The sequence below is a fragment of the Salmo trutta genome, chromosome 36 (genome assembly GCF_901001165.1).
Source record: "Salmo trutta chromosome 36, fSalTru1.1, whole genome shotgun sequence".
Taxonomy (NCBI): Eukaryota; Metazoa; Chordata; class Actinopteri; order Salmoniformes; family Salmonidae; genus Salmo; species Salmo trutta.
The window spans coordinates 8,251,526-8,278,438 of NC_042992.1; the positions used below are offsets into that span (position 1 = coordinate 8,251,526).

The window sequence follows — 26,913 nt, forward strand, 5'->3', positions numbered from 1 at the left end:
TCTCCTCCCTCTCTATACCCTCATCTTGCCCCTCCTCCTCCTCCCTCTCTATTCCCTCATCTTTCCCTCCTCTCCTCCCTCCTATTCCCTCATCTTTCCCTCCTCTCCTCCCATCCTATACCCTCATCTTTCCCTCCTCTCCTCCCTCTCTATACCTCATCTTTCCCTCCTCTCCTCCCTCTCTATAAACCCTCATCTTTCCCTCCTCTCCTCCCTCTCTATACCCTCAATCTGTTCCCTCCTCTCCTCCCTCTCTATTCCCTCATCTTTCCCTCCTCTCCTCCCTCTCTATTCCCTCATCTTTCCCTCCTCTCCTCCCTCTCTATACCCTCATCTTTCCCTCCTCTCCCTCCCTCTCTATACCCTCATCTTTCCCTCCTCTCCTCCCTCTCTATACCCTCATCTTCCCTCCTCCTCCTCCCTCTCTATACCCTCATCTTTCCCTCCTCTCCTCCCTCTCGATAACCCTCATCTTTCCTCCTCCTCTCCTCCCTCTCTATAACCCTCATCTTTCCCTCCTCTCCTCCCCTCTCTTTCCCTCATCTTTCCCTCCTCTCCTCCCTCTCTATTCCCTCATCTTTCCCTCCTCTCCTCCCTCTCTATTCCCTCATCTTTCCCTCCTCCTCTCCTCCCTCTCTATTCCCTCATATTTCCCTCCTCCTCCTCCCTCTCTATACCCTCATCTTTCCCTCCTCTCCTCCCTCTCTATACCCTCATCTTTCCCCTCCTCTCCTCCCTCTCTATACCCTCATCTTTCCCTCCTCTCCTCCCTCTCTATTCCCTCATCTTTCCCTCCTCTCCTCCCTCTCTATTCCCTCATCTTTCCCTCCTCCTCTTCCCTCCTCTACTATACCCTCATCTTTCCCCTCCTCTCCTCCCTCTCTATTCCCTCATCTTTCCCTCCTCTCCTCCCCTCTCTATTCCCTCATCTTTCCCTCCTCCTCTTCTCCTCCCTCTCTATAACCCTACATCTTTCCCCTCCTCTCCTCCCTCTCTATTTCCCTCATCTTTCCCTCCTCTCCTCCCTCTCTTATTCCCTCATCGTTCCCTCCTCTCCTCCCTCTCTATTCCCTCATCTTTCCCTCCTCTCCTCCCTCTCTATTCCCTCATCTTTCCCTCCTCTCCTCCCTCTCTATTCCCTCATCTTTCCCTCCTCTCCTCCTCTCTATACCCTCATCTTTCCCTCCTCTCCTCCTCTCTATACCCTCATCTTTCCCTCCTCTCCTCCTCTCTATTCCCTCATCTTTCCCTCCTCTCCTCCTCTCTATACCCTCATCTTTCCCTCCTCCTCCTCCCTCTCTATACCCTCATCTTTCCCTCCTCTCCTCCCTCTCTATTCCCTCATCTTTCCCTCCTCTCCTCCCTCTCTATTCCCTCATCTTTCCCTCCTCCTCTCCTCCCTCTCTATACCCTCATCTTTCCCTCCTCTCCTCCCTCTCTATTCCCTCATCTTTCCCTCCTCTCCTCCCTCTCTAATTCCCTCATCTTTCCTCCTCTCCTCCCTCTCTATTCCCTCATCTTTCCCTCCTCATCCTCCCTCTCTATTCCCTCATCTTTCCCTCCTCCTCTCCTCCCTCTCTATTCCCCTCATCTTTCCCTCCTCCTCCTCTCCTCCCCTCTCTATTCCCTCATCTTTCCCTCCCCTCCTCCCCCTCTCTATTCCTCCTCATCTTTTCCTCCTCTCCTCCCTCTCTACCTTTCCTCCTCTCCTCCCTCTCTACCTTTCCTCCTCTCCTCCCTCTCTATTCTCCTCATCTTTCCCTCCTCTCCTCCCTCTCTATTCCCCTCATCTTTCCTCCTCTCTTCCCGCTCTAAGACCCTCATCTTTCCCTCCTCATCCTCCCTCTCTATACCCTCATCTTTCCCTCCTCTCCTCCCTCTCTATACCCTCATCTTTCCCTCCTCTCCTATCCTCCCTCTGCATTCCCGTCATCTTTCCCTCCTCCTCTCCTCCCTCTCTATAAACCCTCATCTTTCCCTCCTCTTCCTCCTCTCTATTCCCTCTCTATTCCCTCCTCTCCTCCCTCTCTATTCCCTCATCTTTCCCTCCTCTCCTCCCTCTCTATTCCCTCATCTTTCCCGCCTCTCCTCCCTCTCTATTCCCTCATCTTTCCCTCCCCTCTCCTCCCTCTCTATTCCCTCATCTTTTCCCCTCCTCCTCCTCTCCTCCCTCTCTATTCCCTCATCTTTCCCTCCTCTCCTCCCTCTCTATACCCTCATCGTTCCCTCCTCTCCTCCCTCTCCTCCCTCTCTATACCCTCATCTTTCCCTCCTCTCCTCCCTCTCTATTCCCCCATCTTTCCCTCCTCCTCTCTCCTCCCTCTCTAGAAACCCTCATCTTTCCCTCCTCTCCTCCCTCTCTAGTCCCTCATCTTTCCCTCCTCTCCTCCCACTCCTATTTCCCTCATCTTTCCCTCCTCCTCCTCCTCCTCCCCTCTCTATTACCCTCATCTTTCCCTCCTCTCCCTCCTCCTCTATTACCCTTCATCTTTCCCTCCTCTCCCTCCTCTCTAGTACCCTCATCTTTCCCTCCTCTCCTCCTCTCTAGTCCCTCATCTTTCCCTCCTCCTCCTCCTCTCTATTCCCTCATCTTCCCTCCTCTCCTCCTCTCTATTCCCTCCATCTTTCCCTCCTCTCCTCCTCTCTTACTCTTATTCCCCTCATCGTTCCCTCCTCTCCGGCCCTCTCTATTCCCTCATCTTTCCTCCTTCCCTCCCTTCCCCTCTCTATTCTCCCTCTCTTTCCCCTCCCTCTTCTCCCTCTCTATACCCTCATCTTTCCCTCCTCTTCTCCCTCTCTATACCCTCATCTTTCCCTCCTCTTCTCCCTCTCTATACCCTCATCTTTCCCTCCTCTCCTCCCTCTCTATACCCTCATCTTTCCTCCTCTCCTCCCTCCTCTGATCCCCTCATCTTTCCCTCCTCTCCTCCTTCTCTATGCTCCCTTCCTCTTTCCCTCCTCTCTTCCCTCATCTATCCCTCCATCTCCTCCCTTTCCTTCCTCTATCCCTCATCTTTCCCTCCTCTCCCTCCTCTCTCTTACCCTCATCTTTCCTCCTCTTTCCTCCTCTTCTATCCCCTCCCTCGTCCCTCCTCTTCCTCCCTCTCTCTTTCCCTCCTCTTTTCCCTCCTCCTCTCCTCCCTCTCTATTTCCCTCATCTTTCCCTCTCCTTCTCCTCCCTCTCATTCCCTCATCTTTTCCTCCTCCTCTCCTCCCTCTCTTATTCCCTTCATCTTTCCCCCATCCACTCTCCTCCCTTCTCTATCCCCTCCTCTTTCCCTACTCTCCTCCCTCTCGTATACCCTCATCTTTCCCTCCTCTCCTCCTCTCTATTTCCCTCATCTTTCCCTCCTCTCCTCCTCTCTATACCTCATCTTTCCCTCCTCTCCTCCTCTCTATTCCCTCCTCTTTCCCCTCCTCTCCTCCTCTCTATTCCCTCATCTTTCCCTCCTCTCCTCCTCTCTATTCCCTCATCTTTCCCTCCTCTCCTCCCTCTCTATTCCCTCATCTTTCCCTCCTCTCCTCCTCTCTATTCCCTCATCTTTCCCTCCTCTCCTCCCTCTCTATTCCCTCATCTTTCCCTCCTCCTCCTCTCCTCCCTCTCTATTCCCTCATCTTTCCCCTCCTCTCCTCCTCTCTATACCCTCATCTTTCCCTCCTCTCCTCCTCTCTATACCCTCATCTTTCCCTCCTCTCCTCCTCTCTATTCCCTCATCTTTCCCTCCTCTCCTCCTCTCTATTCCCTCATCTTTCCCTCCTCTCCTCCCTCTCTATTCCCTCATCTTTCCCCTCCTCTCCTCCTCTCTATTCCCTCATCTTTCCCTCCTCTCCTCCCTCTCTATTCCCTCATCTTTCCCTCCTCCTCCTCTCCTCCTCTCTATACCTTCGTCCCTCCCCTTCTCCTCTCGTCCTTCTCTATACACTTGTCTCTTCTCTTCTATACCCTATCTAGAGGAACAGTACCTTGTTGTTGACCCTGCTGGGCTGAGGCATGTAAACAAGGTGATAGAATTTCCTTACAGCTTGTGGCGGAGTGTGTGTGTGTGTGTGTGTGTGTGTGTGTGTGTGTGTGACAGACCGAGAGGGACAGTTTGAAACGATCTAAACCTGTGAATTCTGTATTCAGAGCAATGTACTCGATTGGTGTATTTCTATGCGGGCCGACACCCGTGTCTCACTGGGCAATGGCTCCTGCAGACCTGCTCTGACTTTGGGCCTAGGCCACTGCTACTTTTCAGCTTTCATTTACGTAACAATGGCTCACTGTGAAACATGTGTTAACACCTTCTCACAAAGAACTGTCTTGACAAGTCCTCGGTTTCAGCCCTAGCTATATGGAAACGCCGTTCCCCCCCCAAAAATAACACTAGGGCTACTTTAACATAATCATTGGTGACATAAGTGACCATAAGTAAACTATTCTTAGCCCTTGGAGACAAATGGCAGTATTTGGCGCTAGCCTTTGTGTCCGCCCGGCTGTTAGTCACTCTTCCATGCAATCTGGCATTAAGGAGTACACCACATCAGTCACTGGCTTCATCAATAAGTTAATCGATGACGTCGTCCCCACAGTGACTGTGCGTACATGCCAGAAGCCATGGATTACAGGCAACATTCGCACTGAGCTAAAGGGTAGCGCTGCCGCATTCAAAGAGCGGGACTCTAACTATGCCCTCCGACGAACCATCAAACAGGTAAAGCGTCATTACAGGACTAAGATCGAATCGTACTACACCGCCTCCGAAGCTCGTCGGATGTGGCAGGGCTTGCAAACTATTACAGACTACAAAGTGAAGCACAGCCGAGAGCTGCCCAGTGACACGAGCCTACCAGACGAGCTAAATAACTTCTATGCTCGCTTCAAGGCAAGTAACACTGAAACATGCATGAGAGCATCAGCCGTTCCGGACGACTGTGTGATCATGCTCTCTGCAGCCGATGTGAGTAAGACCTTTAAACAGGTCAACATTCACAAGGCCGCTGGGACAGACGGATTACCAGAACGTGTACTACGAGCATGCACTGACCAACTGACAAGTGTCTTCACTGTCATTTTCAATCTCTCCCTGACTGATTCTGTAATGCCAACATGTTTCAAGCAGACCACAATAGTCCCTGTGCCCAACATTTACTAAGGTAACCTGCCTAAATGACTACCGACCCATAGCATCTGTAGCCATGGAATGCTTTGAAAGGCTGGTCATGACTCGCATCAACACCATTATACCGGAAACCCTAGACCCACTCCAATTTGCATACCCAATTTACATACCGCTCCAACAGATCCACAGATGATGCAACAGATCCACACTGCCCTTTCCCACCTGGACAAAAGGAACGCCTATGTGAGAATGCTATTCACTGACTACAGCTCAGCGTTCAACACCATAGTGCCCTCAAAGCTCATCACTAAGCTAAGGACCCAGGGACTAAACACCTCCCTCTGCAACTGGATCCTGGACTTCATGGTGGGCCGCCCCCAGGTGGTAAGGGTAGGTAACAACACATCCGCCACGCTGATCCTCAACACGGGGGCCCCTCGGGTGCGTGCTCAGTCCCCTCCTGTACTCCTTGTTCACTCATGACTGCACGGCCAGGCACGACTCCCAACACCATCATGTTTGCCAATGACACAACAGTACTAGGCCCGATCACCGACAACGATGAGACAGCCTATACACCTGACCATATGGTTCAACGACGACAACCTCTCCCTCAACGTGATCAAGACAAAGGAGATGATTGTGGACTACAGGAAAAGTAGTACCGTGCACGCCCCCATTCTCATCGACAGGCTGTAGTGGAGCAGGTTGAGGTGTCCACATCACCAACAAACTAACATGGTCCAAGCACACCAAGACATCACGACAAAACCTATTCCCTCTCAGGAGACTGAAAGAATGTGGCATGGGTCCTCAAATCCTCAAAAGGTTTTACAACTGCACCATCGAGAGCATCCTGACGGGTTGCATCACTCCCTGTTATGGCAACTGCTCGGCCTCTGACTGCAAGGCACTACAGAGGGTAGTGCGTACGGCCCAGTATATCAGTGGGGCAAAGCTACCTGCCATCCAGGACCTCTACCAGGTGGTGTTAGAGGAAGGCCCTAAAAATGGTCAAAGTCTCCAGCCACCCAAGTCATAGACTGTTCTCTCTGCTACTGCACGGTAAGCTCTACCGGAGCGCCAAGTCTAGGTCCAAGAGGCTTCTAAACAGCTTCTACCCCCTAAGCCATAAGACTCCTGAACATCTAATCAAATGGCTACCCAGACTATTTGCATTGCCCCCCCCCCTTCTACGCTGCTGCTACTCTGTTATTATCTATGCATAGTCACTTTAATAACTCTACCTACATGTACATATTACCTCAATTACCTCGACACCGGTGCCCCCGCACATTGGCTCTGTACCCCTGGATATAGCCCCGCTATTGTTATTTACTGCTGCTCTTTAATCATTTGTTATTCTTATCTCTTACCTAAAAAAAAAAAGTATTTTATTAAAACTGCATTGATGTTTAAGGGCTTGTAAGTAAGAATTTCACTAATGTCTACAACTGTTGTTTTCGGCGCATGTGACATAAAATTTGATTTGTTCTGTCAGGGTATGGAAATATCTGCGATGTGGGGCTGGTAACGTATATTATATTATTATAGAAGACGACTCAATGTGAACAATAATGGTGGCTCCACAAATGTTTATTGTTTTTATTTTTTTACAGTGTTTCCCAAGGCAGCAGTTCCCCCCCCCCGATGCTACAAGGAATGTAAACTCTGGTTCCAAAATACCCTCACAATGCTATTGCTAACCTTAGTAGTAACGTCCGGTGCGCTAATGAAATACAATAACTCACTTCCTCATTTTTATGGATGTGGTTGAGCGTGTGTGACATCCCCTTCCCAGAAGGCCCCCAGGCTCCCCAGTCCACACCCCATTTCACACATCATCCAGGTTTTCCTTTCTCTGGTGTGTGTGTGTGTGTGTGTGTGTGTGTGTGTGTGTGTGTGTGTGTGTGGATGCATTTGCATAGGTTTGTGTAATGTCATTTCTTTTGGGTGTGTCTGCATGTGGGATCAAGTTGTCATCGTCTCCTGTCATTGGCAGTTGTAGCTTCTGAGTTTGTTTTAACATCACACACCAGTTGTACCACCTAGAATAGGGATCAACAACTAGATTCAGCCCCAAACAGGTATAATTCTAGACAAAAATATAGTCAGACCTTGCTTACATGTGTATATGATCACATACAGTATCTCTCTATTATGTATGGGATTACTTTTTTGTGAGTTGACTAGCTGGTGTTTTTAGTCCCAAAAAACAACTTGCTCAGAAATCCGCCAGTTTGGGACCCCTGATCTAGGAGTTGCACCATGTAGGAGCCGCACCATGTAGGAGTTGCTATTGCGATGGGAATTTGAAATGTCACTATTCAAAGAAGGGCAATTCCATGGTAACAGAATTATGCTGAGACTTTAAAATGTAAGCCCAGCAAACTGATGATTTCATATTTTAATAAACCATTGTACTCAATGCAGTATTTACACAGTAAAAAAATTTTTTTTTTTTTTTTTTACTGGAAACAACTGTGCAGAAGCATCCAAACAGTTTTTCCAGTAAATGTGTTTTTCTTAAATTTTCTGTGTAAATTGTTAAAAGTAGTCCTTGTGCATGGAGGTCTATGGTTTGTTAAACTTTTGAAATCGATGGTTTTTGTTCGGTGTACGTTTTATTCACATACTGGAACCACACCCGTCCCTAATGGCGTCTCTTCTTTCTTTTGAAATGGTAATTTGTCATTTTTATTAGGATCCCCATTAGCTAACGCCGTAACGCTAGCTAATCTTCCTGGGGTCCAACACCAATTAACAAGATGTTACAAACAACAACAAATCGACTTCACAAACGTTCAACAAGTAGACAATACAGATCATTAAAATACCTGACAGAAAACACATTTAACATTCAGTTGATTATTTCTATTTCCTGTCCAGTCATATGGTCTATCGCATTAGATGTTATTTCTATTTCCTGTCCAGTCATATGGTCTATCACATTAGATGTTCTTTCTATTTCCTGTCCAGTCATATGGTCTATCACATTAGATGTTCTTTCTATTTCCTGTCCAGTCATATGGTTTATCACATTAGATGTTCTTTCTATTTCCTGTCCAGTCATATGGTCTATCACATTAGATGTTCTTTCTATTTCCTGTCCAGTCATATGGTCTATCACATTAGATGTTCTTTCTATTTCCTGTCCAGTCATATGGTCTATCACATTAGATGTTCTTTCTATTTCCTGTCCAGTCATATGGTCTATCACATTAGATGTTCTTTCTATTTCCTGTCCAGTCATATGGTCTATCACATTAGATGTTCTTTTATTTTTTTCTTGATGATGGATTTACTTTTTGCCTGAGAAACATGGATTGATAAAGAGTTCCATTCAGCTATGGCTCTATATAAAACTGTAGATTTAAGGCGATTTCTGTCCTTGGGTTGTCTTCACCGGCCATGAATTTGCCTGTCTGGTTTGGTGGTTATGCGTGTTATGGTAAAGCTTTATTGGGACCTGAGAGCTGAACACAGGGAGCTGGTCTTAGCTTTATGGTGGAGGGTGACACAGCCTGCGTGGAGGGGTCATAAACGGTTATAAAGCGGCTATAATGGCTACAGACGTACAGTGGTTGTGATCAGGAGTGGATTGGGGTGGTGGTGGTGGTGTCGTGACTTTTGTCGGTTAATGATTTTTCCCTAAAGTCCTCGCCTGGTTTTAGAATGTCCGGTGTGGATTTTACCCCTTTACCTTGGTAGTACACCTATGTCTGTTTTTCTCTGAAACACACCTCCTGTTTTTCATGTTTCTGTCTGTTTTGTTTGTTGTGACTCAGGCTCATGGAATGCCTAGAGAGAGTGTGTGTGTGTGTGTGTGTGTGTGTGTGTGTGTGTGTGTGTGTGTGTTTGTGTGTTGTGTGTGTGTGTGTGTGTGTGTGTGTGTTGTGTTGTGTTGTGTTGGAGGCTATTTGAAGCTACTCCTCCTGCTGCAGGGGTGGGTAACTCCAGTCCTCGGGGACCTGATTTGGTGTCACTTTTTTCTCCATCCCTAGCAAACACACCTGATTAATCAAATGTCATTCTAAACTGAAGATCATGATTAGGTGATTATTGGAGTCAGGTGTGTTAGCTGGGGCTGGGGGCAAAAGTGTGACACCAATCAGGGCCTGGAGGACTGGAATTGCCCCCCCCCCCTGTTAGAGGATCCTGTGATAGTCAGTCAATAATATTGACTCCATTCCAGGAACCGTGTTATATAATCCACAAGAAACCCCAGCCGTGTGTGTGTGGCGTGTTTGACAGGTTTAAGGACTCATTGTTGCAGCTGACACATCATAGTGGTGGTGAAGTCTCTATAGGAAGTAGCAGCTGACACATCATAGTGGTGGTGAAGTCTCTATAGGAAGTAGCAGCTGACACGTCATAGTGGTGGTGAAGTCTCTATAGTAAGTAGCAGCTGACACATCATAGTGGTGGTGAAGTCTCTATAGTAAATAGCAGCTGACACATCATAGTGGTGGTGAAGTCTCTATAGTAAGTAGCAGCTGACACATGATAGTGGTGGTGAAGTCTCTATAGTAAGTAGCAGCTGACACATGATAGTGGTGGTGAAGTCTCTATAGTAAGTAGCAGCTGACACATCATAGTGGTGGTGAAGTCTCTATAGTAAGTAGCAGCTGACACATCATAGTGGTGGTGAAGTCTCTATAGTAAGTAGCAGCTGACACATCATAGTGGTGGTGAAGTCTCTATAGTAAGTAGCAGCTGACACGTCATAGTGGTGGTGAAGTCTCTATAGTAAGTAGCAGCTGACACGTCATAGTGGTGGTGAAGTCTCTATAGTAAGTAGCAGCTGACACGTCATAGTGGTGGTGAAGTCTCTAGTCACGTTATACAGCTGGCTGTATAATTTATCTCCAGTTAAAACATGACACCACTGTTCTCACAAACATCGATCTTCTCTCTGCAAGTCTCTCTTAAACTCTACTAGGCTAAATACTGTAGATAATCTCATTTCAACATCTCAACTGTGCTTGACACAACAATGGTCAAAATCTTTCAGCCAGTTTCTCTCTTCTCGGAAAGGTGAAACATGTTCTTGCCTAATGATCATCTAGAATATGGGAATATGAACGAGCATCTAGAATATGGGAATATGAACGATCAAGTAGAATATGGGAATGAATGCAATATCTACCATATTAAAACTGAATATATAAATATAGAATTTGAATATTCAATATTCAATTGAATATTTTTTTAACTGAATGAAATATTTATTAAATTCTCTTTCAAATCATGAAATATAAATTCAGTTTATGAATTTAATTTGTGCATTACAAATCCCAAAATATTTCGTTCAAATTAAATATCTTAATACAATTTGAAAAATGATAGAATTCAAAAACAATTTTCTTTTGGCACTAAAATTGCTCCACAATGATGATTGAGACCCTTGGTCGGAGATGTAAGACTTTACCTGCTGTCAGACCCTCACCCATCCCACAATCCATACCTCCCCTCCTCCACCAAATGAAGCCGCATTCCATCCCTTTGTTTTGCCCCTCCCCTTGGAATTTTGGAGAGGTTGAAGAAGGCGGGGCTAGAAGAGGAGAAGAGCGGGATGGAGGAGAAAAGAAAGGGGAGGGGCTCAAAGGAGCAGACAGGAGTGTGCGCATGCCTCATTATATCATGCCTCCCCCTGGGACCGTAGCCATTATCAATGGATTGATTGCAGTTCCCACCCCCTCCCCTCAGCTCTACTCCCATTGGATAACATTGATCCCTGTCGCTCTGGGATTTTATGTTTGGCGCATATTTAATTAGTGTCTTGTTACAACCCGTCAGTGTAGAGGAGATTTTGGTCATGCTAATGGTTACGTGTGACTTAATGAGTCAACATAAAATATTTATATTTGTTATTTATTGAAATGTGATTGTGTTTAGTATTACAAATTGATCAATGCATTTTGTTATGATCAGTTGTTGATAAACCAGGTTCTTAAACCGTGTGTGTGTGTGCGTGCATTAAGTCCTCTGATTTGGTGTATTGATCCGTAAAGCCCCAGAATGCCCGGTCTCATCTCAATGTCACCCCTCTGAGCCTGAAGAGAACCAGGGGATGTGTTCAATCAAACATGCGCTGCAGAAATGTACACGTCAACACACCTCATAGTCAATCACAAACTATTCTCCCAATGGTTTCTGGTCTCATATACTCACCATCATGGTTCATTGTTTAACATATTAAAGCACTTAAACCCTTTTAAATAATATCTTCTAATGTATATTTTATTTTTGATCAAGTTTCGATAGGAGGATTGAACTCTCTCTCTCTCCCTCTCTTGTTTAGGTGTTTCTGTTTTTCTGTGAGACGTGCTCTGTGCCTGTCTGTAGGGAGTGTAGTGTGGGCAGACACATGGGCCACAGCTTGGTCTATCTACAGGACGCTGTCCAGGACTCCAGAGACATCATCATCCAGCTACTGGCCGATGCACAGCAAGGAAGACAGGCTGTACAGGTGAGCATGTCTGTGTTTTTGACCCATTACCGGTTCAGAAATGTCGGATATTCTGCATATCATCCACACTCTCCTTTAGGCTGCACTGAAGCCTGTGATTTAGAGGTACCCAGCTGGCCCAGGAAGGGGGTGGGTCACCTGGGGTGACGGGGGTCAAAGGGGAGTGACAGGGAAGGGAGGAGAGGAAGGGAAAAGGTCATCTAGGAATAGAATCTTAGACCCTTCCACCCTTCTCTTTTTTCGCACACACACACACACACAGAGAAAGGAACATATTATCTCTATGTAAATGCTTGTAGAGTAAATAGATTCTCTGACTCTGTTTCGTCTCTAGCCGTGGTCACTAGAAGAAGTTACACATGTGAAAGGAAAAAGGAGAGGAGGGGGGAGGAGGAAGGGAGAGACGAGAAGGGTAGAAGATGGGTGTTACTAATAATGTTAGATGATCTATTCAGTCACGGTGTTGATACCCATGTCCTCCCTCACAGCCACATGCTCACTGACAATCTAGCTGGGACTGAGAACTCTTACACATAAATAGTATTATATTCTTTCTAGTTCTATGGTTTTAAGAAAAGCTTTCCTCTAAGAAACATAGCCTTCATTGTTATACAGGGTTGTGTTATCGGTAATGGATTCTGAGACGGTTGCATTCACTCCCCATGATCTGTTGAGAATTGCTTTGAAACGGATGGGTATGTTGCTGAATGAGATGCTTTGTTACAGTACTTCCTGGAAACCAGAGTTACCAGGAAGTGTGAGATGTTGTGTAATCTCCCTGGAAGGTGCGTGTCTGACCCTGGTCAGGACTCAGCGTAACCCGGAAACATGATCTAGTTCAGCAAGCCAAGGTTACGTTACGTCATAACCGTGCACATCGTCACTGTTCAACTACCGCCTAGTCCCTCTATCTCCTGATACAGAACTTGGACAGACACACACACACACACACACACACACTCTTTCTCGGGGCAGGATATTTCCGCCCACTCCACACCCATTATCTCCCATAACCTCCGACCCTGAACTTGTGACCTGCTGGTTGAGTATGCTGCTTTCTGATTGGCCAGTTTGACCTCCTTTGTGTCCCAAGCTGCTGCTGTATTAGCCTGCATCAGCCTTGCTTCACAATGATATGGGCACTAAACAGTTAAACGATGAAATGTCATTAGTTACACATTTGAGCTTACGTTTTAGTGGCAGATCTTTCTCTCTCTCTCTCCTCTTGCTCTCACGCTATCTTTTTTCTCTCTCCCCCTCTCAATCTTCCCCCTTGCTCTCTCTCTCTCGCTCTGTCAGTATTGATGAAGCCCCTCCCCTCTCTTCCTGCTGTTCTCTCCAGACGTCCTGATTATAACTGACCCTTTAGCGGTCTGTCCCAAATGGCCAGCGGGAGAAGGGACCCTGCTGCCCAGGGGGGAGGGTCTTAAGCCATGGGTCAGGAGGTCAATGACCTCAGGGGGATTTGGGTGACTTTTGACCCCCCCCCTCCCCTCCCTCTGGGTAATGTCACAAAGGAGCCCTCCCCCCTCGGCCCTGTGGGGTCCAGACCACCCTCTAACCACCCAACTCAGAGGGAAACAGAGAGTGTAACGTAAGTGATAGAAAGGAACGAGAGGGAGAGACATAAATGACAAAAAAATATAGAAAGAAATCTCGAATTTAATGTGTTTGAAAATCAATTTAATGCTTTTTGACATTGAAGCCAAACTTCCAAATTAAGCCAAATTTCCATTAGGTCCCGTTGACATCGACGTTTCTACAAAACTTTTGCAGTTTTCTTAAAATGTCACTCTCCTCTCATATACAGTGAGAACAGCATGGCGGTCAGTGACATTACCTCTCTCTACTAGCTCCTATCTCACACTCTGACTTCAAAGGCCACTGCTCATGTTTTTTTTAAAAACCTTAATTTAACTAGGCAAGTCAGTTAAGAACAAATTCTTATTTGACGGCCTACCGGGGTAACTGCCTTGTTCAGGGGCAGAACGACAGATCTTTACCTTGTCAGCTCGAGGATTCAATCCAACAACCTTTCGGTTACTGACACAATGCTCTAACCACTAGGCTACCTGCTGCCCCTAATGTTGAATAAGATGAGTGAAGTGAGGAGTTGGTATCTACCCCTTAATGTTAGGAGGGATGTGAGATTTTGTGGTAATCCTCAGATATCCTATGTACTGTCTACTTCCTGTATTTTAGTGTGTCATAACAGAGGAGGTGCCTGGTCACATGATATGGTCATATAATCTGTCTTTACGTCATATAATTCCTGGCCACTTCCTGTTTCATTCATGATGTAGTTGATATTCCTGTGGAGTTGACTATTGGCCACCCAGGACGTGTTGTGTGATAACTCGAACTGCTGTTATATCCTGTTACCCTGCTGCAGTTTTCATTTTAGCAGCTATTTTAGTTTTCGTTTTAAGATACCGTAAATTCCGGACTATAAGCCGCAACTTTTTTCCCAGGCTTTGAACCTCGCGGCTTAAACAATGACGCGGCTAATATATGGATTTTTCCCGCTTTCAATTTTTTTTTCTCCAAAAAAAACACATTCTGTGACGGGCTCAGTTTTTTGGCGGTATGAAGCTTTCATTAGACCAATGAAATTGCCGAACGGGTTACGGTCAAACAACTTTTTTTGTTTACTGTTTAGATTAAATCGAGCGCGCTCAAACTTCCCATCATTCTGATTACGGTAGTCATTTTGTCACCCTCATCATGGCAAAGACACAGAGAAATGCATATGATGCAGCTTTCAAGTTGAAGGCGATTGATCTGGCTGTTGGAAAAGGAAATAGAGCTGCTGCACGGGAGCTTGGTCTTAATGAGTCGATGATAAGACGTTGGAAACAGCAGCGTGAGGAATTGACTCAGTGCAAAAAGACAACTAAAGCTTACTGCAAATGTTTTTTTTTTGTTACAAGCCGTGTTTCGTTAAAGCCTATTTATTTTTGTTACAAGCCGTGTTTCGTTAAAGCCTGTGTAAAGTTAATTTGTTTCAATGTACCGGTAGGCACCTGTGGCTTATAGACATGTGCGGCTTATTTATGTTCAAAATAATATTTATTTTTAAATTCAGTGGGTGCGGCTTATATTCAGGTGCGCTTAATAGTCCGGAAATTACGGTATATGTTTTAGCCTTTTTAGTCATTTCATCCTTCGTTAGTTTTAGGTATTATCAGTTGACTAAAACCCTGGACAATTTTAGTCTAGTTTAAGTCAGTCATTTAGTCACATAATAGTGCTTTTTTTCAGCATTTAAATAATATGTACCTTGTAACTTCCATCATGTGCACAGATAGCCTTGTCCAACGAAGCCTTGTCCAACGAGGCCTTGTCCAACGAGGCCTTGTCCAACGAGGCCTTGTCCAACGAGGCCTCTTATCCCCTTGTATACCTTAGCTGGCGACATTGCTATTGTGGTAGATTGTAACCAATGCCAGTCATAATTAACCATATAACTCTTACCCCTATTGTGGTAGATTGTAACCAATGCCAGTCATAATTAACCATATAACTCTTACCCCTATTGTGGTAGATTGTAACCAATGCCAGTCATAATTAACCATATAACTCTTACCCCTATTGTGGTAGATTGTAACCAATGCCAGTCATAATTAACCATATAACTCTTACCCCTATTGTGGTAGATTGTAACCAATGCCAGTCATAATTAACCATATAACTCTTACCCCTATTGTGGTAGATTGTAACCAATGCCAGTCATAATTAACCATATAACTCTTACCCCTATTGTGGTAGATTGTAACCAATGCCAGTCATAATTAGCCATATAACTCTTACCCCTATTGTGGTAGATTGTAACCAATGCCAGTCATAATTAGCCATATAACTCTTACCCCTATTGTGGTAGATTGTAACCAATGCCAGTCATAATTAACCATATAACTCTTACCCCTATTGTGGTAGATTGTAACCAATGCCAGTCATAATTAGCCATATAACTCTTACCCCTATTGTGGTAGATTGTAACCAATGCCAGTCATAATTAGCCATATAACTCTTACCCCTATTGTGGTAGATTGTAACCAATGCCAGTCATAATTAGCCATATAACTCTTACCCCTATTGTGGTAGATTGTAACCAATGCCAGTCATAATTAGCCATATAACTCTTACCCCTATTGTGGTAGATTGTAACCAATGCCAGTCATAATTAACCATATAACTCTTACCCCTATTGTGGTAGATTGTAACCAATGCCAGTCATAATTAACCATATAACTCTTACCCCTATTGTGGTAGATTGTAACCAATGCCAGTCATAATTAACCATATAACTCTTACCCCTATTGTGGTAGATTGTAACCAATGCCAGTCATAATTAACCATATAACTCTTACCCCTATTGTGGTAGATTGTAACCAATGCCAGTCATAATTAACCATATAACTCTTACCCCCTATTGTGGTAGATTGTAACCAATGCCAGTCATAATTAACCATATAACTCTTACCCCTATTGTGGTAGATTGTAACCAATGCCAGTCATAATTAACCATATAACTCTTACCCCTATTGTGGTAGATTGTAACCAATGCCAGTCATAATTAACCATATAACTCTTACCCCTATTGTGGTAGATTGTAACCAATGCCAGTCATAATTAACCATATAACTCTTACCCCTATTGTGGTAGATTGTAACCAATGCCAGTCATAATTAACCATATAACTCTTACCCCTATTGTGGTAGATTGTAACCAATGCCAGTCATAATTAACCATATAACTCTTACCCCTACGAGGTCCGGAGTCTGGCGGTGTCTGTTCTACATAATAATTAATTGCACCCACCTGGTGTCCCAGGTCTAAGTCAGTCCTTGATTATAGGGGATTTTAAAGCAGTGGAACTGGCTTCGAGTTCCAGAGTTGAATTTGAGGGATATAGGTTATACAGTGCCGTGAAAAAGTATTTGCCCACTTTCTGATTTTCTGTATGTTTGCTACCGAATGTTATCAGATCATTAACAAAAATCTGATATTAGATAAAAGGAACCTGAGTTTAAGTATAATTTTTTTTGTTATTTGTATTTTATTTATTTAATTAACAACGTTACGCAACACCCAATTGCCCTGTGTGAAAAGTAATTGCCCCCTTACACTGAATAACTGGTTGTGTCACCTTTAGCTGCAATGACTGCAACCAAATGCTTCTTGTAGTTGTTGATCAGTGTCTCACGTCGCTGTGGAGGAATTTTGGCCCACTCTTCCAACTGCTTTAACTCAATGACATTTTGTGGTTTTTCGAGCATAAACTCCTCGTTTCAAGTCCTGCCACAACATTTTAATTAGGATTAGGTCTGGACTTTGACTAGGCCATTCCAAAACTTAAAATGTGTTGCTTTTTAGCCATTTTCATGTAGACTTGATTGTGTGTTTTGGATCATTGTCTTGCTGCATGACTCAGCCTGACATTCTCCTGTAGAACTCTCAGATACAGAGCAGAATTCATGGTTCCTTCTATTAAGGCAAGTCGTCCAGGTCCTGAGGCAGCAAAGCATCCCCAAACCATCACACTACCACCACCATTTTTGACCGTTGGTATGAGGTTCATAATGTGGAATGCAGTGTTTTAGTTTTCACCAGACATAATGGGACCCTTCTCATCCAAAAAGTTAACTCAAGTTTGCCAAAAAAGCATTTGAATGATCATCAAGACTCTTGGATGGACAGATGAGTCAAAAGTATAACGTTTTTGGACGACACGGTTCCCGTTATGTCTGGCGAAAACCTAAACAGGAAGCATGAATTCTGCTCTGTATCAGAGAATTCTACAGGAGAATTTCAGACCATCCGTCTGTGAACTGAAGCGCATCTGGGTCATGCAGCAAGACCATGATCCAAAACACAATCAAGTCTACATGAAAATGGTTAAAAAGCAACACGTTTTGGAATAGCCTAGTCAAAGTCCAGAGCTAATCCTAATTAAGATGTTGTGGCAGGACTTGAAACAAGCAGTTCTGCGTGCAAGAGTGTGCCAAAATTCCTTCACAGTGCCGTAAGAGACAATCAACAACTACAGGAAGCGTTTGGTTGGAGCAGCTAAAGGTGGCACAACCAGTTATTGAGTGTAAGGGGGGCAATTTATTTTCCACCCAGGGGCATTGGATAACTTTGTTTTAAGAAATAAGTATGTCATTGCTATGTTATTTGTTCACTCAGGATCCCTTTATCTAATATTAGGTTTTGCTTGAAGGTCTGATTTACATTTAGTATAACAAAATATGCAAAAGTAGAGAAAATTAGAAAGGGGGCAAATACTTTTTCACAGCGCTGTACAGCTTGGCTACAGGTTAAACCATCTATCTTATTTTCTCATCGTAACCATTGGAACGGGGTAAATAAGTGATTTCCTTGAAAGGGGGAGAATCTGAGCATTCCCTGCAAAATGGAGCTTCTGATGTGATCAGCGCAAAAAAAAATTGCCTAAATGAAAGCAAAGTTGATCAAATACCTTATTGTTTTGTACAATGGTGTCCTGGCTGGCTGTGCATCAGTTCAAGAGACACCAGGGATTGAAATGACTGCCTAGCTGTGTGTCTGGGAGGAGCCCGTGCAACTGAAAGACGTTATTGGCCGATGAGAGGATTGATTGCATTAGATATTCTGCGACGGCATTGGACAAAACAGATGCAAAGGAGATTCGACCAATTTGAATGTTGATTAGTGTCACGTGGACTTTTCCTCTCATTACATTTTCATCAACCAAAGTCATTTGTAATAGTTAGTGTTGTTTTTTGTATTTTTTTTTCAGGCGTCTCGTTATTAGTTTTTGTCTGGAAAAATAGTTTAAGATTTTGTCATAGCTGGGTAGAAGTGTTATGTGGGTATTTTGAACCTGGTTAATTGTTGTTAATCTGAGAATGGCGACGGTCCAGTGGTGTTATATTATATGTTTTGACCCTATACCCCCAATTGGTCCTGTATCCTAGAGATCAAGGTGGTGTGTGTGTTATTTCTAACCCTGTAATATCCCCTGTTCTAGTTGAGTATGGAGAAGGTCCAGGCCATAGCAGAGCAGGTAGACATCAAGGCCAAGGTGGTTCAGACAGAGGTGAAGAACATGGTCCTCAGACACCTGAAAGCCCTGGAGGACAGAGAGAGTCAGCTACTCTGGAAGGTAAAGCTTTTCTCCGTCTGTGTTGGTGTGTTTGTCTCTCTCGCTCTCTCTCTCCCTCTCTCTCTGTCAGTCTCTGCCTGTCAGTCTCTTTCTCTCTCACTCACTCTTGTTTACGTGGTTAGAGGGCTCATCCGACAGGTGTTGTCACTGTTTGACTAACATGTTTTGAAGGGAAGGTGTTTTTACAGTAGACGTGTTCTACATGTTTGTATACACACTTCACGGTGCATGTCCTGATTCTCCCTGTCCGCCCACATGATTTATGCCTTTTCTATTGCTTTGTGTGTGTGTTTATGACTCATGACTGGGGGTTTAGTCCTTCCCTTTAACATGGAACCAGACAGGCTGGGGGTTTAGTCCTTCCCTTTAACATGGAACCAGACAGGCTGGGGGTTTAGTCCTTCCCTTTAACATGGAACCAGACAGGCTGAGGGTTTAGTCCTTCCCTTTAACATGGAACCAGACAGGCTGGGGGTTTAGTCCTTCCCTTTAACATGGAACCAGACAGGCTAGGCTGGGGGTTTAGTCCTTCCCTTTAACATGGGACCAGACCGGCTGGGGGTTTAGTCCTTCCCTTTAACATGGAACCAGACAGGCTGAGGGTTTAGTCCTTCCCTTTAACATGGAACCAGACAGGCTGAGGGTTTAGTCCTTCCCTTTAACATGGAACCAGACAGGCTGAGGGTTTAGTCCTTCCCTTTAACATGGAACCAGACAGGCTGAGGGTTTAGTCCTTCCCTTTAACATGGAACCAGACAGGCTGGGGGTTTAGTCCTTCCCTTTAACATGGAACCAGACAGGCTGAGGGTTTAGTCCTTCCCTTTAACATGGAACCAGACAGGCTGGGGGTTTAGTCCTTCCCTTTAACATGGAACCAGACAGGCTGAGGGTTTAGTCCTTCCCTTTAACATGGAACCAGACAGGCTGGGGGTTTAGTCCTTCCCTTTAACATGGAACCAGACAGGCTGAGGGTTTAGTCCTTCCCTTTAACATGGAACCAGACAGGCTGAGGGTTTAGTCCTTCCCTTCAATATGGATCCAGACAGGCTGGGGGTTTAGTCCTTCCCTTTAACATGGAACCAGACAGGCTGAGGGTTTAGTCCTTCCCTTCAATATGGATCCAGACAGGCTGAGGGTTTAGTCCTTCCCTTCAATATGGATCCAGACAGGTTGAACTTTTAAGTGTTGTGTAGCAATGTTAACCCCTAGCTTTTGATTCACCTCACACCCTTCATCCCCCTGTTGAATGGTCTGTTTTGTCTGTTAGTCAATGTTGTCACTATATGTCCAATATCCCACTGTAACCTGTACACTGATCTACAACAACCTGAGATTTAACAAACTACTGTTTTCACACTGCTGGATAATTAATCTCTCTCTCTCTCTCTCCCCCCCTTCTCCCTCCCTCTCCCAGGTTGAGAAGATCCACCAGCTGAAAGCCAAGTCCCTGTACCTACAGGTAGAGAAGCTGCATCAGAACCTGACCAAGCTGGACAGCACCATCGCAGCCGTCACTCAGGTATGTTAAAAGGTGCATGTCCGGGGGGGGGCAAGACGACCAGGTTTATAAATACTATGTTGAAAGTCATTCATGATTATTGCTAACTATGGCATCCATGTCTCCCCACCTCATAACTCATCAGGTGCTGGACGAGGGTTGTCACCTGGACGTGCTGCTGGCCAGAGAGCGCATGCTGACCCAGATCCAGGAGCTGAAGTCTCTCAGAGGCCTGCTGCAACCACAGGAGGACGATCGTTTATTGTTTACCCCTCCAGACCAGGTAAATAACAGATTCCTGTTTACCCCTCCAGACCAGGTAAATAACAGATTCCTGTTCGCCCCTCCAGACCAGGTAAATAACAGATTCCTGTTCGCCCCTCCAGACCAGGTAAATAACAGGTTCCTGTTTACCCCTCCAGACCAGGTAAATAACAGGTTCCTGTTTACCCCTCCAGACCAGGTAAATAAACAGGTTCCTGTTTACCCCTCCAGACCAGGTAAATAACAGGTTCCTGTTTACCCCTCCAGACCAGGTAAATAACAGGTTCCTGTTTGCCCCTCCAGACCAGGTAAATAACAGGTTCCTGTTTGCCCCTCCAGACCAGGTAAATAAACAGGTTCCTGTTTGCCCCTCCAGACCAGGTAAATAACAGGTTCCTGTTTACCCCTCCAGACCAGGTAAATAACAGATTCCTGTTTACCCCTCCAGACCAGGTAAATAACAGGTTCCTGTTTACCCCTCCAGACCAGGTAAATAACAGGTTCCTGTTTACCCCTCTAGACCAGGTAAATAACAGGTTCCTGTTTACACCTCCAGACCAGGTAAATAAACAGGTTCCTGTTTGCCCCTCCAGACCAGGTAAATAACAGGTTCCTGTTTGCCCCTCCAGACCAGGTAAATAACAGGTTCCTGTTTACCCCTCCAGACCAGGTAAATAACAGGTTCCTGTTTACCCCTCCAGACCAGGTAAATAACAGGTTCCTGTTTACCCCTCCAGACCAAGCGAGAGGGGTTAGACTCTTGTGGCTCTTTTGGATGACTGGAATTATCGACATGTCAGCTAATTTCATATACGTTATATTAATGTTACTATTTCCACTTGTTCCTAGTCCATGGCATATTAATAGTATTATTGATAATATTATCTTCACCAGGCCCTGTACATAGCCATCCAGTCCATGGGGTTAATCAGTAGCGGGGCGTTCGCTCCCGTCACCAAAGCTCACGGCGAGGGCCTAAAGACCGCACTCTGTGGCAAGACCACCTCCTTCACCGTAATTGGCTACGACCACGACAGGGAGCCCTGCCTCTCGGGCGGTGACGCAGTGTCAGCGGTGGTGATGGCAGCGGCGGATGGTAACCTGTCGGCCGCGGAGGTGTGTGACAACCAGAACGGGTCGTACACGGTCAGCTACTTGCCCAAGACTGAAGGAGAAGATTTGGTGTCAGTTCTGGTCTGTAACCAGCACATCATGGGCAGCCCCTTCAAGGTAAAATATATAGTATTATAATAAATGTAACAACCAAGTAATATATTTGCACTTCAACATATTCTATTCCACATCTCTTAAGCAACAACAAAGTAATACAACTTGAAAATTGCTGTAGATAGGATGAAATGCTAAGTAGCATTCTTCCTGCCTGTGTTCCAGGTACTGGTGAAGTCTGGGCGACGCTACGGGGCTCTGGGTTCACCGGTGTCTGCGTTTGGCAGTGAAGGGGAGGGTGACGGTCAGCTGTGTCGCCCCTGGGGCATCAGTGTGGATAAAGAGGGATACGTGGTGGTGGCCGACCGCAGTAACAACCGCGTACAGGTGGGTATCATTCATTTCAGTTCTTGGGTTGATGTCGACTCCGTAATCCATAAGCCATAATCCTAAAGAGAAATGGTTTTATGATGCTAGCAAGCTAACTCTTGCTAAGTCAGTGTCAGTTAGATCGCTGGCAAGTTAAAAGCAAACAATCTTTCAGTAACCCTCTTATTGAGAGCTGAAGCATAGTGTTTACAGTGCTCTTGCTAGCCATCTTTAAAACAGTGAAGCATAGCGTGTACAGTGCCCTAGCTAGCCATCTTTAGAACAGTGAAGCATAGCGCGTACAGTAGCCCAAGCTAGCCATCTTTAGAACAGTGGAGCATAGCGCGTACAGTGCCCTAGCTAGCCATCTTTAAAACAGTGAAGCATAGCGTGTACAGTGCCCTAGCTAGCCATCTTTAAAACAGTGAAGCATAGCGTGTACAGTGCCCTAGATAGCCATCTTTAAAACAGTGAAGCATAGCGTGTACAGTGCCCTAGCTAGCCATCTTTAAAACGGTGAAGCATAGCGCGTACAGTGCCCTAGCTAGCCATCTTTAAAACAGTGAAGCATAGCGTGTACAGTGCCCTAGCTAGCCATCTTTAAAACAGTGAAGCATAGCGTGTACAGTGCCCTAGATAGCCATCTTTAAAACAGTGAAGCATAGCGTGTACAGTGCCCTAGCTAGCCATCTTTAAAACGGTGAAGCATAGCGTGTACAGTGCCCTAGCTAGCCATCTTTAAAACGGTGAAGCATAGCGTGTACAGTGCCCTAGCTAGCCATCTTTAAAACGGTGAAGCATAGCGTGTACAGTGCCCTAGCTAGCCATCTTTAAAACGGTGAAGCATAGCGTGTACAGTGCCCTAGCTAGCCATCTTTAAATCAGTGAAGCATAGCGCGTACAGTGCCCTAGCTAGCCATCTTTAAAACAGTGAAGCATAGCGTGTACAGTGCCCTAGCTAGCCATCTTTAAAACAGTGAAGCATAGCGCGTACAGTGCCCTAGCTAGCCATCTTTAAAACAGTGAAGCATAGCGTGTACAGTAGCCCAAGCTAGCCATCTTTAAAACAGTGAAGCATAGCGCGTACAGTGCCCTAGCTAGCCATCTTTAGAACAGTGGCTCTTTAATTATTTCCTTTCTTCTGCGACTACCTCCTACTGTCCAGATCTTCAAGCCGTGCGGTGCCTTCCACCACAAGTTCGGCTCTCTGGGCTCTCGCCCCGGTCAGTTTGATCGTCCAGCGGGCGTGGCGTGCGACAGCCAACAGCAGATCATCGTAACGGACAAAGACAACCACCGTGTGCAGGTGTTCACCTTTGACGGACAGTTTATGCTCAAGTTCGGCGAGAAGGGCACTAAGGTACAAACTCTTTCAATCGCATGCTCTCTCACGTACAATAGTATAGACACACACACTCATCAGAGCTGAACTAATAACTATATTCTACTGTACTCTATTATAGAACGGTCAGTTCAACTACCCCTGGGATGTGGCAGTGAACTCTGCGGGGAAGATCTTGGTCTCTGACACCAGGAACCACCGCATCCAGCTCTTTGGCCCTGATGGCTCGTTCATCAACAAGTACGGCTTTGAGGGCGCCCTGTGGAAACACTTTGACTCGCCGCGTGGCGTCGCCTTCAACCATGAGGACCACCTGGTCGTCACCGACTTCAACAACCACCGTCTGCTGGTGATTCGGCCAGATTGCCAGTCTGCCCGGTTCCTGGGCTCCGAGGGTACCGCTAACGGGAAGTTCCTGCGTCCCCAGGGCATAGCGGTGGACCAGGAGAACCGGATCATCGTTGCCGACTCGAGGAACCACCGGGTGCAGGTATTCGAGCCCAACGGGAACTTCTTATGCAAATTTGGCACCCATGGCAGTGGCTTCGGACAGATGGACCGCCCCTCCGGTGTTGCAGTGACACCTGACGGAGTCATCGTGGTCGTCGACTTCGGAAACAACCGCATCCTCAAGTTCTAATCACTTTTCGCTTTCTTTCTTTCTTTCTCTCGCTCTGTTTTCTCTCCGTTTCTCTGTTAGGGAGAGGAAATTGAAGAGCGAGGAAAAGGATTCAACAAACAGACACAAAGAGAGGACAGTTTAAAGAGAGATAGTCAGAGCAGGTAGAACTGCGTTATTACAAATTAAGGGAAAATGAATTTGTTCGTTTTTAAATAATTTTTTACTTTTAGGTTTTAGTTTGTGTAATCAGATTCCTGTGGTATACTGTATGACAAAGGGGACCACTAAGACATTGATAATCAGTAGTGAAAGTAACAAGGAAGAGATCCACAATTTCTCTGTCTTCTATCTGAATTGCTCTATCTCAACTCTCCTCACGTCGCCTTCTCAGGGATTTTTCTCACTTTTTCTTGAAATAATGAATCCTCTGCTCCACCACCTACCTCATCTAGTTCTTAATGAATGTACTCACCCTCTCCGAGCAGAGGTATTCTCTAGTCTGTCAAGTTTTACAAAGAAGAAAATAAAAAAAGTCTACCTCAATACTTTTTTTATTTAAAGAGAGACATAAAAATGAAAAGACATTTTGACCTGAGCTGTAGTGGAGTCTAGTGTGTTCAGTGATGTTTAGGGTAGCTTGTTCTGTAGATCTTGGTTTAGCATGTCCCCTCATCTCTCCATGTGTAGTGTCACTGCAGACTGACAAAATAGAGGTAAGAACGGAGGGATTTATGTAATGCCAAACCTGTTAGACTGACTCTGTGTTAGTTAGCTCAGGTCACAGTACCAGATGGACCAAAATAATCTCCTTTTAGCTTGACTGGTTTATTGATCGCAGCGGCGCCGGGAGTCTGACCTGGGACAGATGCAGTTTGATGATTGGTTGAAATCATGAGCTAGTCGTTGTTGTTGTGGGGAGATTCTCTTTTCTGTCCCAAAGTATCCAATTATCAATTGAACATTGTTGATTCCTTTTAGGCATCAGCAAGCTGCTCTATTATGAGGAGAAAAATAATGAAAATCAATATGAAAAAACAAACAGCATTTGTGTACTCTCAAATGGAGGACCCACCAAAGTATTTTAGAAGTTTATCAGGAATTATCAGGATGTATTGGTTGTTGATTATGAATTCTGTCTGAGTGACATCTCGTTGTGAATGATGCGGAAGGATAACAATGCCTCCAGAAAGCAGGCATCTTGATTGGCTGTCCACAGGAGTGAGAGCCAATCAGAGTGATCCTGTGTGCTTGAATTGTGGGGCACTGATTGGCTCTATGGGGGCTAGGATTTAATCCAATCCCCTTCTGACGTCACTGCCCCACCCTAGTTATTGACGCCCATTCTGAAATGCTGGAGAGAGAGTGTTCCGGAACATGTGCACGCTGACCAGACCTCTAAAAGATGGAGATCTAGAGACCAGCTAGTGGAGTCAACCAAAGGTAGAATTTCGGCCAACTGTGTGTTTGGCATCGAAAGAACTACAAGTCCCATTGAAGACATTTTGTTGTTTAATCATTTATGTTGGAGGTCTAAAAACGCTCACCAGCTGTCACCAAAAAGATCCGTTCAAAGCACTGTCAATGGGGAGAAGAAGAATATAAGGCTTACTTTTAGCTTTTTAAAATGGAAGTACCTTTCAAGCCTACTTCCTGAGGAGAACGTTGTAGAAAGGTCTGAAAAAAGACCATATCTCACAGCAACCAAAGAGTATCTTTCCAGGACACTTTCCATCTCACACCCCTGAGAGGTTCAATCTAGTTCCACTACCCATGCTAACCGTGACACTGCTCCATGTCTAGCATCCCTTATCTAGCATTAGCTAAACCCATTTAACCATTGAGTGCAAACAGATTCCTGATTTATCACCTGTGGAGGGGTTGTAAAGCTCCCTTTCTCTTGTGAAGTTAGCCACTTTAGCGTAGTCTAGCCTAGCGACGTTTTTTTATTAGTGGGTTTCTGACCGAGCTTCTTACCTCAGAGGAAAGTGCAGGCCTGCACTTTAAATCCTAATTTACGTCAACTTTCACATCCCATCGTTTATCTTAACTGTCAGATACCTCAACATTTTATATACTTTCATATTCCTCAGTTACTCATGTGTAACTCAGTTGTAATACAGCCTACCTTAACCAGTAACTGGCAACAGTACCTCAATTCTCAGACCTCATCAACATACAAATGTCATTTTACAAATCTACCTCAACACACCTTTTACCTAACTTTAAATGCGTGTGTGTGTGTGTGTGTGTGTGTGTGTGTGTATATATATATATATATAGTTGAAGTCGGAAGTTTACATACACCTTAACCAAATACATTTAAACTCAGTTTTTCACAATTCCTGACATTTAATCCTAGTACAAATTCCCTGTCTTAGGTCAGTTAGGATCACCACTTTATTTTAATAATGTGAAATGTCAGAATAATAGTAGAAAGAATGATTTACTTCAGCTTTTATTTCTTATCACATTCCCAGTGGGTCAGAAGTTTACATATATTTTACATTTTAGTCATTTAGCAGACGCTCTTATCCAGAGCGACTTACAGACAAACCAAGGAAATGTGAAGATTGCTCTTTAAGATACAACAAAAATAAAAATTCCCGTACATACACTCAAACGAAAAGGGAAAAAGGAATCGGTGGCAGCTAGTAGATCGGCGACGATGACCGCCGAGCGCCGCCCGAACAGGGAGAGGAGCCACCTTCGGTAGAAGTCGTGACATCTGTAAACAATTGTTGGAAAATTGACTTGTGTCATGCACAAAGTAGATGTCCTAACCGACTTGCCAAAACTATAGTTTGTTAACAAGAAATGTGTGGAGTGGTTGAAAAATGAGTTTTAATGATTCCAACCTAAGTGTATGTAAACTTTCGACCTCAAGTGTGTGTGTGCATATTGGCCTACCTCTTCAAATATTTTGACTAGTA

At 45.0% G+C, this 26,913-nt stretch overlaps 1 protein-coding gene across 1 annotated transcript in view; it reads left to right on the plus strand.

Moving 5' to 3' along the window:
* Positions 1-25,004, plus strand: part of LOC115175332 (E3 ubiquitin-protein ligase TRIM71) — a 42,820-nt gene extending 17,816 nt beyond the window's left edge. Inside the window, exons 2-9 of the mRNA XM_029734513.1 lie at positions 11,407-11,574; positions 18,587-18,721; positions 20,136-20,240; positions 20,365-20,502; positions 21,378-21,713; positions 21,876-22,037; positions 23,185-23,379; positions 23,483-25,004. Coding sequence (XP_029590373.1) covers positions 11,407-11,574; positions 18,587-18,721; positions 20,136-20,240; positions 20,365-20,502; positions 21,378-21,713; positions 21,876-22,037; positions 23,185-23,379; positions 23,483-24,001 — 1,758 coding nt within the window. The 3' untranslated portion in view covers positions 24,002-25,004. The remainder of the gene's footprint in view (positions 1-11,406; positions 11,575-18,586; positions 18,722-20,135; positions 20,241-20,364; positions 20,503-21,377; positions 21,714-21,875; positions 22,038-23,184; positions 23,380-23,482) is intronic.
* Positions 25,005-26,913: the final 1,909 nt, after the last annotated feature.